We start from the raw sequence: 15,015 nt of genomic DNA on the forward strand, positions 1-15,015 counted from the left end.
CCCGTGTAGCAAAGACAACTCATGGCATGGTCGGTTGCTAGTAGATAATTTTTCATTCTTCCTCCTCGTCCTTATGATAATGATCAAGTCACCTAACATGTGCATGGAGACTTTGGCATGATTTTTTGTAATTAGATAAATGATCATAGAGTTGGCCAGGAACGCCACAAGAAGCAGGTCGGCTGTCCGCTTCTCTACATGTGATTCATGCGGTGTTTCTTTCCTATTTCTGCTTAACCGAGTCAGAAAGACTTCAGAATGGTGCACGAGGGACCACCGTGGTCAATTAGTCCTTTCGGCTGATGTCCTGCCCGATGGCTGATGGTGTACGTAAACTGGTCGACCACGGTTCCCCAGCTTCCATGTGAACAGCCTTTGCAGTGAATTTATTTGTTTATTTGTTACTAAACGGATGATTCATGCAATTTCAGCACAAATATATTCAAAAACAATAAATTTTGGAGCGCTATAGGTGGCTCCCTCTTTTCGACTTATAAAGCACCTGGGAGTAGTTGGTCACGTATAAAGCTATCTAATTCGCGGCTCCGTTAGCCTCTCTATAGACATGTTTGGCCTGAAACACGACGCCATCACTAACTATAACCAGATGTCTCCAAATATGAGGTGGCACTCACCCACACCGCCAGCTTTTTTCTGGCTCCAGCCGATACTCATAGCTGAATCTTCCTCAAGCATGCCGAGCCAAGTCTGCAGTGAATTTATTTGTCGGTCCAAAAATCTGTCCTCCTTTCCGTATAATATTGCGATGCTGAATTGCGATCCCAGCACTGCTAAGAGTTCCAGAGTGGGGGGCATATCGGTTTCATCTTCTGGATCATTAGATAAGCCATTGGGGCCCATAATTTTATGGGTGATAGTTACATTGCTTGCATGGGTCACTCTAATTATACTTACATTGCTTGCATGGGTGGCTGCAATCAGAGCGGAAAAGATGCACTTTATTCTAGGAAAATAATGAATACTTTAGTCCATACGAGATTAAATGAGGTTGCTCCTCCTGAAGCAGAGTTCGTGTTTGTATATTTGTGCAATCGACCTCTTATTTGAAAGCAAGATTACTTATTTTCCGTTTTAAGTTCTTTTGCATATTAGTGCCCACAAATTTTCATATGTTCATATTAATTCCAACAGACTTCATATTTATATATATTAATCCCTTCGATCCCTTTAACTCTCTGCCTGTCGGTCCTTTGGTCAGCTTAACCAAACCTAAGGTTCTTCCTTTTCTCAACAAAAAGGAACCAATAATTGTACGTCGGATAGATACATCTTCTCAAAAGAGAGCTATTAAAATTTTATGGTCATTTTAAACTTATATAAAAAATTGGATAACTACAAATATCGCAGTTCAATCTAGATGGTGGTATTGCTATCTGTGTTCGACTCCGGTAAATATACTTTCTTCATGGCAAAATTTGTTGATTTGGCATGTATAGATTTTATCCCATCCCTTCTTTAGGGATTTATGTGCATACCAAGTCAGGCTAAACCAATATGTGGTGCTTAGTTTGCAATATAATCCTTGGTTTTTCCTCCTTATCTAGATTCTGACGTACCATCCTCTTTTTATTTCTTATATTATTCATTTTGGCAAAGTTTTCCGTTTGTTTCCCTTTTTTTTTACTCAACAGTGCTGTCCCTTTTGCGAAGCATGACAGCTAAAACTAAACTTCTAGGGCTCGTTTGGTTCGCAGGAAAAGGAGGGGGGAAAGTGTGGTCAACGGGAAAGTAATAAAATGCCTCTTATTTGGTTGGAGTTTTCAAAGGAGAGAGATGGGAAAGTTGTATTCCCATGGGAATATGATTCCCACATTTCATGGAAAAGTTTTTCCCATGAGGTGGGAATCACTCTTTTTTTATTTTTTCCCAAAAAGACCCTTCAGCATTAAAGAAGCATTAAAGAGGCATTAAAGACCTAATTTTTATTAAGGGCATAATAGGAATTATACATAACTTTCCTAGGAAAGTGGATGGTCAACCAAATATAAGCACTTTGGAAATTAGTCACTTTCCCATGGTTAACCAAACATGTCAAAAGTACTTTCCTAGGTATCCTCTTCCTAGGAATTTGATTCCCAGGAATCATATTCCTAGGAGGAAAAATACTTCCCGCGAACCAAACGAGCCCCTAAAGAGATCCTGTCATGACTAACAGAAGGTAGCAAGGGCATGAGAGTCAGCTTTTGTCAGTCTAGAAAAGCAATCCTTTTTAGGTCCTTCTCCCACCAGCCACACCATCACGACCGTTAGTTGAAGGGTATCCTTAGCCTTGCAAGTTGCAACCCTCACCCATCTTGCTTCTCCCTGAACCCTTAAGGAAAATGGAGTGATTGATCTGGTGAGTGGAAATGATTAAAGTTATTCAAAGTGTTCAAAGTCTGGACACCTGTTGTATTTCTGTTGACGGGTGCTATCATTCTAAATGACTCCGATGAGTGGCCTAACAGACCTAGCTTTAATGGGTTGGTATTATATTGAAAGTAGTGGATGGTAGCCTAAAGGAAGAAGAAGGTGATGTGTTGAGTGCGTGGATTGCAAGGAGACGACGGTAGGTAGCATGTCCAAATGGTGGAGGTTAGAATAGGGACATTGCTCTCGCAATGGTGATCACTATTCACCGGCCCCCACAAGTTCCCATTCCATGCCAAAGCCAGTGCCAAAACCCAGGAATCCCATTCCTGTTGCTCATCATATCCCTGTAAATTTTAAGGTATTTATTGAGTGCATGAGGCCCCTAGGGTTTTTTTATGTTCTCCAACATGTTTTCTTTATGTATCTTTCCACAACTTTCATATTGAATTGAGTCTTTGGACTGTGTTGCAAAGACTAGCATGGTAGTTTATTTGATTGCTAGATATTTTATAAGCAAGCAATTAAGTTGGCTGGCCCATGCATGGCGGCTTTGTCGCGCCCTCCAGCTAGAAGCTGGCTGCTTGCAGCCTTAGAACTCTTACTCAAGCATTTTGACCAACTTATCTCCAAATGGGTGTCATGGTCGACAACAGATGCCAAACTCTTTACTCAATCGTGCTGTTGCTGCTAATTCGAGATCCAGTTGAATCATTCGTCATTCATTTATTAGTGAACAGTGGGTGCGTAAATAAACGAAGTAGAGAATATAATGCAGCGAGTCCATCCTCCGTTCATTCTTCGTTGATTAATGATTAGAATGTGATGGTGCTGATGGAGTTGGATAAGATCCTCTGCAACCTGCCTCCGTTCTCCTTGGATATATATCCTCACGTTTGATGATCTGCATGCAGTAAATTAAATAACTTTTAAAGCCGTCGTCATGATCAGTCGGGACTCGGGAACTAATACTAGGGACGAATTCGTGGCGGCTTCGGAAGCCCTCCCTGGTCGGCGTGTGATCCGGGTCTTGGTGGAGCCTGATTCGACGTCGCTGCCGTCCATTCGCTCACGACGGGCAGACCATCAAACGCTATCGACGGTCCCGAAAGAGACTCCAGACCAAATCTTTTGGTGCCTCTCTTTGATCTACCTGAGGAAAGATCCAATGGCTGCCATCAAAAGACCCGCTCGTTCTCTTTCCAAGATACCGTTTTGACTTGTTGACCTTAACGTTCCGTACAATTAACTTTGAAACAAGTCACCGTTGGTGGTAAATAAATCAATAAAGAAAAGACTTAGTGGCCATACTGGTGTTTATTATTCTTTCGTCGTATTATATTTTGGGAGCAGGGTTGTATCTTTCGCGCGAAAGAAGAATCCACCTTCCTTCGCGCGAATCCACCGTTGGATCACCCACCGACGGATCTAAAAGCGCTCCAAAATTCGTGCCTGCACAACTCTCAAAGCAACCCAACTGTGGATTCGAAGGTGAGCCCTTCATTCCCGCGAAAGGACTTAATGCCTTCCCTTAAAGCCCCCCATCTCCACAAACACGTCATCCGGTTCCAAAAATATAGTTTATATATCCTGGTCCATCACCTGGTCCACCTGCACCCTCTTTCTAAGGGAATCATGTTGCTCGATCAAGAGAAGGCATGCGCATAGTGGGAAGCAGGACACCATTATAAATACACACATACCATATGGTTTCTATGGACCAAGGAATCATCTTTGTCATCCCATCTCATCCCCTGTATTAATTTCTCTTGCATCTCTCCCACGCCGACGAGCTCGAACAGCAGCATGTCGTGCAAGAGCAGCGACTGCGGCCACCACCACCACAGCTGGTGCAGCTCGTGCAGCTCGTGCATGTGGTGGTGCAAGGGGGACGACTGCCACCACCACAGTTGCTGCGACGACGGGAGCGAGTGCTGCGAAAACGTCTGCGGCATCATCTTCTGCTGGATCCTGGCCTTCATCATACTGATCCTCTTCATCATCCTCATCATCTGGCTCGTCCTCCGACCCACCAAGCCCAAGTTCTACCTCCAGGACGCCACGATCGTCTCCTTCAACGTCTCCTCCCCGGAGAACCTCGTCTCCGCCACCCTCCAGGTAACCATCTCCACCCGCAACCCCAACGACCGCATCGGCATCTACTACGACCGCGTCGACGTCTTCGCCTCCTACAAGTACCAGCAGATCACCCCCGCCACCGCCGTCCCTCCATTCTACCAGGGCCACAACGACATCGACCTCTGGTCCCCGTTCCTCTGCGGCGTCAACGTCCCGGTGGCGCCCTACCTCGCCGAGGCTATCGCCCAGGACCAGTCCTCCGGCGTCCTCCTCCTCCACGTCAAGATCGACGGCCGGCTCCGGTGGAAGGTGGGCACGTGGACCTCCGGCCACTACCACCTCTTCGTCACCTGCCCGGCATTTCTTTCTTTCGAGCTCGGGAAGGGCGACGGCGACCCCTCGGCCATCAAGTTCCAGCAGATCTCCACCTGCACTGTCGACGTCTGATAATATCTATCTTCGACGCCGGCCGGGCCCTTCTCTCATTTCTGAAACAGTGGAACTGCCGGAGTTAAATGAAGAGAGAGGAGGGTAAGATTTCCATCACTTGTATTCATGTAATTGCCAGTTAATTGTGAATTATGCAGTCAACCTTTGTAAAAGTAGTTCATCAAGGTCTACGCCGTAGGTAGCGATTAGGGAACACCCCATATGTGGGTCCCAGTTCGCTTTTGGACTTTGTTATGATTTCCTGGATGTATTCTTGCTTCAATAAGAAAGGGCGGAAACTACGTGCTTCCTCCATTTTCCGTCGAAAAAAAAAATATCCCGGACCCGCATGCAACATCCCCAGTGTAATTGCTATGGTTCTGGTTGTATATCCAAAAATAAAATAAAATAAATAAAATGTATAGAGAAATTAAAAGATAGGGATAGAAAAGATCGATGCATTTCAGATGCAATACAAATAAAATTTATTTTTTTATATTTATTCTATTTTTTCACTCTTACGTTACTTTCTGAGATCTGTTGAGGTGATGTGCGCAGCAAACAAACGATTCACGGTCAATAGTTGGATAGCGTGATGGCTACTTCAAAGTCGATCTATTGGGATGGATGAGAAAAAAAAAGAAGCTCGGAGTTCTTTGATATATATGTGAGATAAGGATGTAATAGTTGACATCATGAAAGAAGATCAATCATGCATTCTTAAATGCTAAAGATGTGACCGGAACCAATTGCTACACTTCTTTTACAGCGACTAATTTGGATGGGCCCTCAACTAAAAATTGAGTGCAAATAATCCACATTATAATAGGGCAACTTCCACAACCCAAACGTGTGCTAGTGCTACCTATTTTCTCCAATAAGGGAGGTTGGTTTAAAATGTAAACAGATTCCCTTCCAAATTCTTTTGGGCCTATCAAAACTTACTATGTTCTAAAGCTATATGAACTCGGAACAACTTGGACATAAAAATTGCTTTGCCCTAAGAGAGTTTTGGCCCATTTCCCAAACTAATGCGAATAAGTTCGGCCAGCTCTGCCTTGCCCTTACTATTGCAGTGCCAATGAATGCTGATACCTAGATAGAAACTCTTGAAAACAAGATAACGAAACATATAAAAGACGCATCTTTTTGAAATGGAATTGCGTCAGAAAGGTGAGGGGCTAAGATTATGCGCATCCAGCTACCGGTCATGTCAACCAATAACGACTGAAAAATGTTTACAAGAAAAGAGAGGACCCAAAGGAAGAGTTATCCTTAGTGATAAGTGTCGGTGTGGCCTCTCCTCATGTGGTTCCCACCTCATTTAAAATTTAAAAAAAATAATAGTAGTTTAAAACCGTGGGGTAAGGTAACGCGTCTCCAGAAAATGGAGAAGAAAAAAAAAATAATGACCGATAGTTGATTTTATTTAGATTTGATTGAAATTTAAGTATGTTATTTTCGACATTGAAAGCTACAAATATTTAGATTTTTAAAAAGTCTTCGCTATTAATTATTTCAAGCATCAATATTTCTATTTTGCTGTTTATTATTGAAACCATCTTATTGGTGATGAATGTCCTTTTTGTAAAAGCCAAAATTAAATTTTGTTGTTGTTTGCAGTCTCTAGTTGAACTAAAAAGATCTATTGTAATTCTATTATTTTAAATAGTGGAAGTATCTGATTAGACTAGATTCCATAGTTTTTTTTTCACATCGAAGAATTTTTTACATTAAAAAATTATGTTGCCTCTTGTATATGGATTGCTTTATTATTGCTTAGTAAGTAATATCTTATTTAATTATATAAAAAAATTATGGCATACTTATTTTTTTATTATATTTTTTAATAATTAGTATGAAGTATGACCCGTGGTTGACATCATGAAAGACACGAAAGAAGATTAATCATGGATGCTTAGGTGCTAAAGATGTGACGGAACCCGATTGCTACACTTCTTTTACAGCGACTAATTTGGATGGACCTTCTAAGGCTATCTGGGTTCAACTTAAAAATTGAGTGCAAATAATCCATAATATTATAATAGGACAATTTTCACAACCCAAACCTGTGGTACCTATTTTCTCCAAAAGGGAGGTTGGTTTAAAATGTTAAGAGATTCCCTACCGAATTCTTTTGGGCCTATCAAAACTTACAATGTGCTCAAGCTAAATGAGCTTGGAACAACTTGGACATAAAACTTGCTTTGCCCTAAGAGAGTTTTGGCCTATTTCCCAAACTAATGCGAATAAGTTCGGCCGGCTCTGTCTTGCCCTCACTATTGCAGTGCCAATGAGAGCTGATACCTTGATAAGAACTCTTGAGACCAAGATAAACGAAACATATAAAAGATGCGTATCTTTTTGAAATGGAATTGCATCAGAAAGGTGAGGGGCTATGAGTATACGCATCCAGCTACCGGCCATGTCAACCAATAACGGCACTGCCTAGTTTGGAGGTGAGGTAATCGTTGAAAACCGGAAGTCCATGAAAACGGTGAAGAAAAAAAAAATATAGAGGAGAAGAGGAGGAAAAGGTTACACTTTGCTGGATGTACGGATAATTAATTTTATTCGCTGAAATTTAAGTATGTTTTCTTTAGCATTGAAAGCTATAGATTAAATGATTTGGATTTTTAAAAATTCTTCTCTATTGATTATTTCAAGCATCAACACTTGGTGAAATCAATCATCTATTTTATTGTTTATTATTGAAATTCGTCTTATTAGTGACGATTGTTCTTATTGTGGAAGCCAAGATTAAATCTTGTTGATGTTTATGCAGCCTCTAGTTGAGCTAGAGAGGATTCATTGCAATTCAATTATCATAATAGTAAAAGTTTTTGGTAGTTTTTTTCTTCACATCGAAGAATTTTTTACGTTAAAAATTGTATTGCCTGGATTGCTTAATTATTTTGCATGTTAATTTCTTGAATAAATTATAGAGATTATTATTGCTAGGTAAGTGATATTTTATTTAATTATACACAGAAAGAAAAAAGTTTGCGGCATTATTATTTTTTGATTATATTTTTCCAACAATTAGTAAGAGGCTAGGCAAGTTTGGAGACTCAAAAGTGAGTCAGAAATGGATCCAAACAAACCTTGTTTCTTATTTTATTTTATTTTATTTTTTTTGCGAAAGCCTCGCCAATGCCCCTCGATGTGTAAATTTTAAGGTTTTTATTGCGTACATGTTTTCTTTATGCATCTTTCCCAAACTTTCTTATTGAATTGAGTCTTTGAACTGTGTTGCAAAGACTAGCATGGTGGTTTATTTGATTGCTAGATATTTTATAATCAAGCAAGCAAGTTGGCTGGCCCATGCCGGCTTCGTCGCGCCCTCCAGCTGGAATCTGGATGCTTGCAGCCTTAGAACTCTCACTCAAGCATTTTGACCAACTTATCTCCAAATGAGTGTCATGGTCAACAACAGATGCCAAACTCTTTATTCAATCGTGCTGTTGCTGCTAATTCGAGATCCAGTTGAATCATTCGTCATTCGTTTATTAGTGAACAGTGGGTGCGTAAATAAACAAAGTAGAGAATATAATGCAGTGAGTCCATCATCCGTTCATCCTTCTTTGATTGATGATTAATTCGTGGATGGTGCTGATTGAGTTGGATCGGATCCCCTGTAACCTGCCTTCGTTCTCTTTAAATAATCTGCATGCAGTAAAACAACTTTTAAAGCCGTCGTCATGAGTCGGGACCCGGTCTTGTCGGAGCCTGATGCGACGTCGCTGCCGTCCATCTGCTCACGACAGGCAGACCATCGATCGCTAATCGACGGTCCCGAAAGAGACTCCGGACCCAATCTCTCTTAGATCTACCGCAGTCTATCCACGAAAGATCCGATGGCTGCGATCAAAAGACCCGATCGTTCGCACGTGGGCCCGACAAAGCGTCACGTGGCAGATCCGAGACACCGTTCTGACTTGTTGACCTCAACATTCCGTATAATTAGCTTTGAAACTAGCCACCGTTGGTGGTAAATAAATAAAGAAAGAAAAGACTTCGTCGCCATCCCCGAAACAGCTCTCTCTTTCCATACTGGTGTTTCTTCTTCTTACGTAGTATTATATTTTGGGAGCAGGGTTGTATCTTTCGCGCGAAAGAAGAATTCACCTTCCTTCGCGCGAATCCACCGTTGGATCACCCACCAACAGATCTAAAAGCACTCCGAAATTCGTGGCTCGTCCTCCTGCACAACCCTCAAAGCAACCCAACTGTAGATTCGTGGCCTCGTGGGAAGAAAGATAAGTCCTTCTTTCCCACGAAAGGACTCAAAGCCCCTCAGCTCCATAAACACGTCATCCTGTTCTAAAATAGTTTAGGGAAAATTAATTCCCCACCCTTGACTAGGTTCACAGCAACCAATTCAGCACATTTTTAACTATTTTTTATGAGATGAAAATACCCCTCCCTCATAAGTGCCCGAAACTCACTTTTTTTCTTCCCCCATAATGCCTTTCTATCCCCCGCCGGGGCCGACGACCGTTCCCCCGCCTCGGTGCCCTCCAGTCTGTCGCTGCACTCCTAATTTTCCTCCTCCTCGCCGCCGCCACCCTCCTCCTCCTGCACCCCCTCACTCCCAACCTCCTCTTCCTCCTCGCTTCCTTCACCTTTGCCTTCCTCTCCGCAGCCTCTGCCCACTCGGCGACCGCCAACCAGACCTTCGACCTTCAGGCCAAGTGCGACTCCCTCTCCGCCATTGTCTCTGCCGCGGCCTTCCTTGCCTTCGCCCTATACCCACGCTTCTTCCCCACCATCACCTCTCACGAGAGGATCCAGAGGAGAAAGGATCTCGGCCGCACTCCACCGGCCACGTCGCCGAGTCACCGCCAGCCTCGGCACTCTTCCAGCATCGACGCCTTGCAGGAGGAGAAAATAGAAGAAAGAAGAAAAAATAAAAGAAGAATAAATAAATAAATGCATAAATATATATATATATATGATTGACCAAATAAATAAATAAATAAGATAATAAATAAAAAAAAATAACAACCCAGCACTCTTCCGGTGCCGCTAGCTTCGCAGGAGGAGAAGAAAGAAGGGAGGAGAAGAAAAAAAGGAAGAAGAAGAGCTTGAGAGAGAAGAGAAGCAAAAAGAAAAGAAAAAGAAAAGAAAGAAAAGAAAAGAAAAAAAATAAACAAAAAGGAAGTTAACTCATCATTACAATTAAGTTAGTAAGTTTGAACACAATTAACTCACCATTGCAATTAGATTAATAAGCTTGGTACACATGTAATATAGTATGACACATATTTAAGTAAACGTGGCACAGAGTTAATCAATGTTTGAACACTTAATCTAGTCTGGCATATAATTAAATCTTCTCGGTACACAATTAAGTAAGCTTGAAATATACTTAATTTAGCCTGTCACACAGTTAAATTATTTTAAAAATACAATTAAGTTTTCTCTGCATATATTTAAATATTCTCTGTACACAGTTAATCAATGTTTGAACACTCAATCCGGCCTAGCACATAGTTAAATCGTCTTGAAAATATAGTTAAGCCTTCTCTACACATATTTAAATTTTCTATAGGAATTACTCTTAGGGACGGAGGCATCTTCGATATTTTTTTTTTAAAAAAAAGCTTTCATCGAAAATTGAACTTACTGTAATTATTGGACTGGTTGTTATGAGACTAGTCAACAGGGATAGGGATACGTAGTTTATATACTCTACCAGCTCACCTGGTCCACCACCCTCTTTCTGAGGAATCAAGTTGCTCGATCATGAGAAGGCATGTGCATAGTGGGAAGCAGAACACCATTATAAATGCACATATACCATATGGTTTCTATGGACCAAGGAATCATCTTTGTCATCCCATCTCATCCCCTGTATTAATTTCTCTTGCATCTCTCCCACGCCCACGAGCTCAAACAGCAGCATGACGTGCAAGAGCAGCGCCTGCGGCCACCACCGCGGCTGGCGCAAGTGGTGCATGTGGTGGAAGGGGGACGACTGCGGCCACGACTGCGGGTGCGAGGAGAGCCACCGCTGGCGCATTTTCTTCGCCTGGTTCCTGGCCTTGAACATACTGATCGTCTTGATCATCTTCGTCATCTGGCTCGCCCTCCGACCCACCAAGCCCAAGTTCAACCTCCAGAACGCCACGATCTTCTCCTTCAACGTCTCCTCCCCGGGCAACCTCGTCTCCACCACCCTCCAGGTAACCTTCTCCACCCGCAACCCCAACCGCATCGGCATCTACTACGACCAAGTCGACGTCTTCGCCTCCTACAAGTACGAGCAGATCACCCCCGCCACCGCCGTCCCTCCATTCTACCAGGGCCACAACGACGTCGACCTCTGGTCCCCGTTCCTCTGCGGCGTCACCGTCCCGGTGGCGCCCTACCTCGCCGAGGCTCTCGCCCAGGACCAGTCCTCCGGCCTCCTCCTCCTCCACGTCAAGATCGACGGCCGGATCCGGTGGAAGGTGGGCTCGTGGACCTCCGGCCGCCGCCACCTCTTCGTCACCTGCCCGGCTGTTCTTTCTTTCCAGTCCGGGAAGGGCGACAGCGACCAGCCGGCCATCAAGTTCCAGCAGATCTCCACCTGCACCGTGGACGTCTGATAATATCTATCTTCGACGCCGGCGAGCGGTCCCGGCCGGGCCCTTCTCTCATTTCTGAAACAGTGGAATTGCCGGGGTTAAATGATGAGATCGAAGGGAGGGTAAGATAAGAAAGTTACTTGTGAATTATGCAGTCAACCTTTGTAAAAGTAGTTCATCAAGGTCTACGGCGTAGGTGGCGATTAGGGAACACCCCATATGTGGGTCCCAGTTCTCTTTTGGACTTTTGCTGTGATTTCCTGGATGCATTCTTATTTCAATAAGAAAGGGGGGAAACTACTTGCTTCCTTCATTTTCCCTCAAAAAAAAAAAAAATCTCCCGGACCCGCATGCATCATCCCCAGTGTAATTGACATGTTTCAGGTTGTATATCTTTGGCGCAAACAAATGATTCACTGTGAAAAGGAAGAAGAAGAAGAAGCTAGGAGTTGTTTGAGATATGTGTGAGATATAATATAGTGGTTGACGCCATGAAAGAAGATCAATCATACATGCTTAAGTGATAAGGATGTGACGGAACCCGGTTGCTACAATTTCTTTTACAGCGGCTAATTTGGATGGACCTTCTAAAGCTATCCGGGTTCAACTTAAAAATTGAGTGCAAATAATCCACAATATTATAATAGGACAATTTTCACAAGCCAACCCGTGCCACCTATTTTCTCCAAAAGGGAGGTTGGTTTAAAATGTAAAGAGATTCCCTGCCGAATTCTTTTGGGCCCATCAAAACTTACCGTGTGCTCAAGCTATATGAGCTTGCAACAACTTGGACATAAAAAATGCTTTACCCTAAGAGAGTTTTTGTCTATTTCCCAAACTAATGCGAATAGGTTCGGCCAGCTCTGTCTTGTCCTTTCTATTGCAGTGCCAATGAGGTCTGATTGATCCTAGCTAACAGCTCTTGAGACCAAGATTACGAAACACATAAAAGACGCGTATCTTTTTGAAATGGAGATGCCTCAGAAAGGTGAGGGGCGAAGAGTATACGCATCCAGCTACCGGCCATGTCGACCAATAACGGCTGAAAAGTGTATACGAGAAAAGAGAGGAGGGCCATGTCGCCGCACACCTGGATGCACTGTATTTAGGGCCGAGCTTCGGACAGTCTGGGAGAGGATTTCCTACGCGAGGCAGGTACTAGAAGAAGAGCGGGTGTACCTTGAGGAAGATTCTTCTATGGTGATCGACTGGATACGGAGAGTGGACAGGTATGGTGATGAGCATCCTCTCATCCATGAGTCTCATAGATTGCTTCAAGGGCTGAGACATTGTCAAATAGCTCATGTGTTCAGGAAGGCGAATAGATCAGCTGACTGAGTTGCCTCCTTTTTTGCCCGTCATTTCGGAGAGTTTGTATGGACATCGGTAGGGGATATTCCTCAACTTCTATATTTTTTGCTTTCTTTTGATTTGGCAGGAAGTACTCAAGTTAGAGCTATATGAATTATCGTTTTCATCTATAAAAAAAAGAAAAGAGAAAAGAGAGGAGGGAAAAGAAGAGTGAGCCTTAGTGATTAGTAACTTATCACGAGACTAGGCAAGTTTGGGGACTCAAAGCGAATCAGAAATGGATCCAACCAAGCCATTGCGCCATTCGGACCCGAACTCACTCTTTTTGCCCTTTCCTTGTTTCTTATTTTATTTTATTTTATTTTTTGTGAAAACCTTGCCAATCCCTCTCGATGCACACCTAGTCAAGTTTTTCCTATATGTTGACAAGATCAAACATTGAGCCGTGTCTCTACTTAACGCGTTAACCACGCGTTCTGGCCCACTTCCACAGCAAAGCTTCGAACTTGATTCGAAGCTTCTCCACTCTTCACCCTCCCCTTCCTCTAAACCTCTCTCCATAGACAAAGCACCTTAGCTCCCTCTCCCTCCCAAACCCCCTCTCTCACTCTCTCTCTCTCTCTCTGTGTGTCTCCTCTTCTCCACTCCTCACCCTCACCTTTCTCTAAACCTCTTTCTATAGACAGACCACCTTAGCTCTCTCTCCCTCCCAAACCCAACCTCTCTCTCTCTCTCTCTCTGTCTCCTCTTCTCCACTGCTCACCCTCCCCTTTCTCAAAACCTTTCTCTATAGACAGACCACCTTAGCTCCCCCTCTCTCTCTCTCTCCCCCCTTCCCCACCCCTACCCTTCTCCTAAAAAGAAGAAAACACCACCCAACTAAATGGCTTATAACAACCGAGAAAGCTCGAGAAGTGGGTTGGGCTGCCTCTGTAACGCCCTCTTCAAACTCATCATATTTGGCGGCCTCTCCGTCTTCTCCTTCTGGCTGATATTCCGCCCTCATAGGTTCAAGGCCTACGTCAACACCGCCTCTCTCGCCCGCTTTGAGCTCGCCGACGCCAACTCCACCCTACAATACAACCTCTCCCTCGACCTCGCCATTCGCAACCCCAACCGGAGAATCGGCATCTACTACGACCGCATCGAGGCCACCGCCTTGTACGATGGATCGCAGCTGAGCTCCACCACACTTCCCACCTTCTACCAGCATCCCAAGAACACCACCGTGCTGCACCCGGCCTTCGATGGGCGGTCGCCGGCCCTTGGAACGGCGGCCACCACCTTTAAGAGGGAGAAGGGCGAGGGATTCTTCTACATGGAGGTAAAGGCCTCCGCTAAGATCAGGTTGAAGGTTTGGTTCATCAAGACCCGGCATTTCAAGCCCCGGATTGCGTGCACGGTGAAGATTCCGGCGCCGGCGAGCTCCATCCCGTTTGAGAGCACGAAGTGCCATGTGGACTACTGATAACCCTGCCATGGTGGATTCTTTTCGCCCCTTTCATGCGGAAAACCTCGATTGATTCCTTCATTGTTATCGTTAATTAAAAGCGTCGGTTTTTGTTTTATAGTCTCAATGCGGTTTTCCCGGAAGCAGCCATGTGATGGCGTGTGTGAAATGATAAGCTGATTGATGAGTTGTTTAATGTTCTTGTGGCTTCCCACTTTCTTAACAACCATCTTGATGAAATAAATATTGACTCAAGTAAGTCGTCTCTGATGCAGAGCTTCAAGAAAAACAAAAGTCTTGGGAAGGCTTCTCACCACCACTCAAAACTCTCAAGGGCAATTTGGCATCTCACCAATTAGGAAGAGTCTCACTTCGAATGGCCAACTTTGGGATTCAACTTTCTCTGCCTTTCTTATTAATCAATCTCTCCTTTATAAGATAGGAGATTAGAGAAACAAGGAAATTTAAATGAACATAACAAACTACCAGCTGTAACCCAGTTTCCTATCTGTACTTAAAATCTGCAGAAAATTAAGTAGAACTCAAATTTAATACGTGGACCAAGTCTTTAGGGTAAAGAACCAGGTCAATAGGCAGAGAATCTTTGGCTGCAACGACTAGGATCCCATCAGTCTCATTGACTTGGTTTTAGTTCGTGTGGCTGAAGGAGGAGAGTAACTTGGTGACGGCACTTAGGGCAAGGGCTAGGCAATTAAAGACTGCCACGTTGCCATGTCATTGTTAAATAAAGCCTGCTCCTGGGAGATCGAAGGCTCTCTTGTCCACACGGCATTGGAGAAGACA

At 43.7% G+C, this 15,015-nt stretch overlaps 3 protein-coding genes across 3 annotated transcripts; all 3 read left to right on the top strand.

Annotated features, from left to right (window-relative positions):
* The first annotated feature begins 3,997 nt into the window (after positions 1–3,997).
* Positions 3,998–5,316, top strand: LOC103703140 (NDR1/HIN1-like protein 1). Its single transcript, XM_008785883.4, has one exon. The coding sequence runs from the start codon at positions 4,177–4,179 to the stop codon at positions 4,894–4,896; it is 720 nt and encodes a 239-aa protein (XP_008784105.1). The 5' UTR covers positions 3,998–4,176; the 3' UTR covers positions 4,897–5,316.
* Positions 5,317–10,595: 5,279 nt separating this feature from the next.
* On the top strand, positions 10,596–11,786 carry LOC103699391 (NDR1/HIN1-like protein 1). Its single transcript, XM_008781410.4, has one exon. It carries the CDS (start codon positions 10,785–10,787, stop codon positions 11,469–11,471), a length of 687 nt encoding a protein of 228 aa, XP_008779632.2. The 5' UTR covers positions 10,596–10,784; the 3' UTR covers positions 11,472–11,786.
* Positions 11,787–13,384: 1,598 nt separating this feature from the next.
* LOC103703139 (NDR1/HIN1-like protein 10) lies at positions 13,385–14,483 on the top strand. The gene has a single exon (XM_008785882.4). It carries the CDS (start codon positions 13,645–13,647, stop codon positions 14,227–14,229), a length of 585 nt encoding a protein of 194 aa, XP_008784104.2. The 5' UTR covers positions 13,385–13,644; the 3' UTR covers positions 14,230–14,483.
* The last annotated feature ends 532 nt before the right edge of the window (positions 14,484–15,015 follow it).

The sequence above is a fragment of the Phoenix dactylifera genome, chromosome 10, assembly GCF_009389715.1.
Source record: "Phoenix dactylifera cultivar Barhee BC4 chromosome 10, palm_55x_up_171113_PBpolish2nd_filt_p, whole genome shotgun sequence".
NCBI classification, from domain to species: Eukaryota; Viridiplantae; Streptophyta; class Magnoliopsida; order Arecales; family Arecaceae; genus Phoenix; species Phoenix dactylifera.

Bases quoted from the DNA above. Each gene is read 5' to 3' on its own strand.
- LOC103703139 (XM_008785882.4), top strand. From the start codon at position 13,645: ATGGCTTATAACAACCGAGAAAGCTCGAGAAGTGGGTTGGGCTGCCTC.
- LOC103699391 (XM_008781410.4), top strand. From the start codon at position 10,785: ATGACGTGCAAGAGCAGCGCCTGCGGCCACCACCGCGGCTGGCGCAAG.
- LOC103703140 (XM_008785883.4), top strand. From the start codon at position 4,177: ATGTCGTGCAAGAGCAGCGACTGCGGCCACCACCACCACAGCTGGTGC.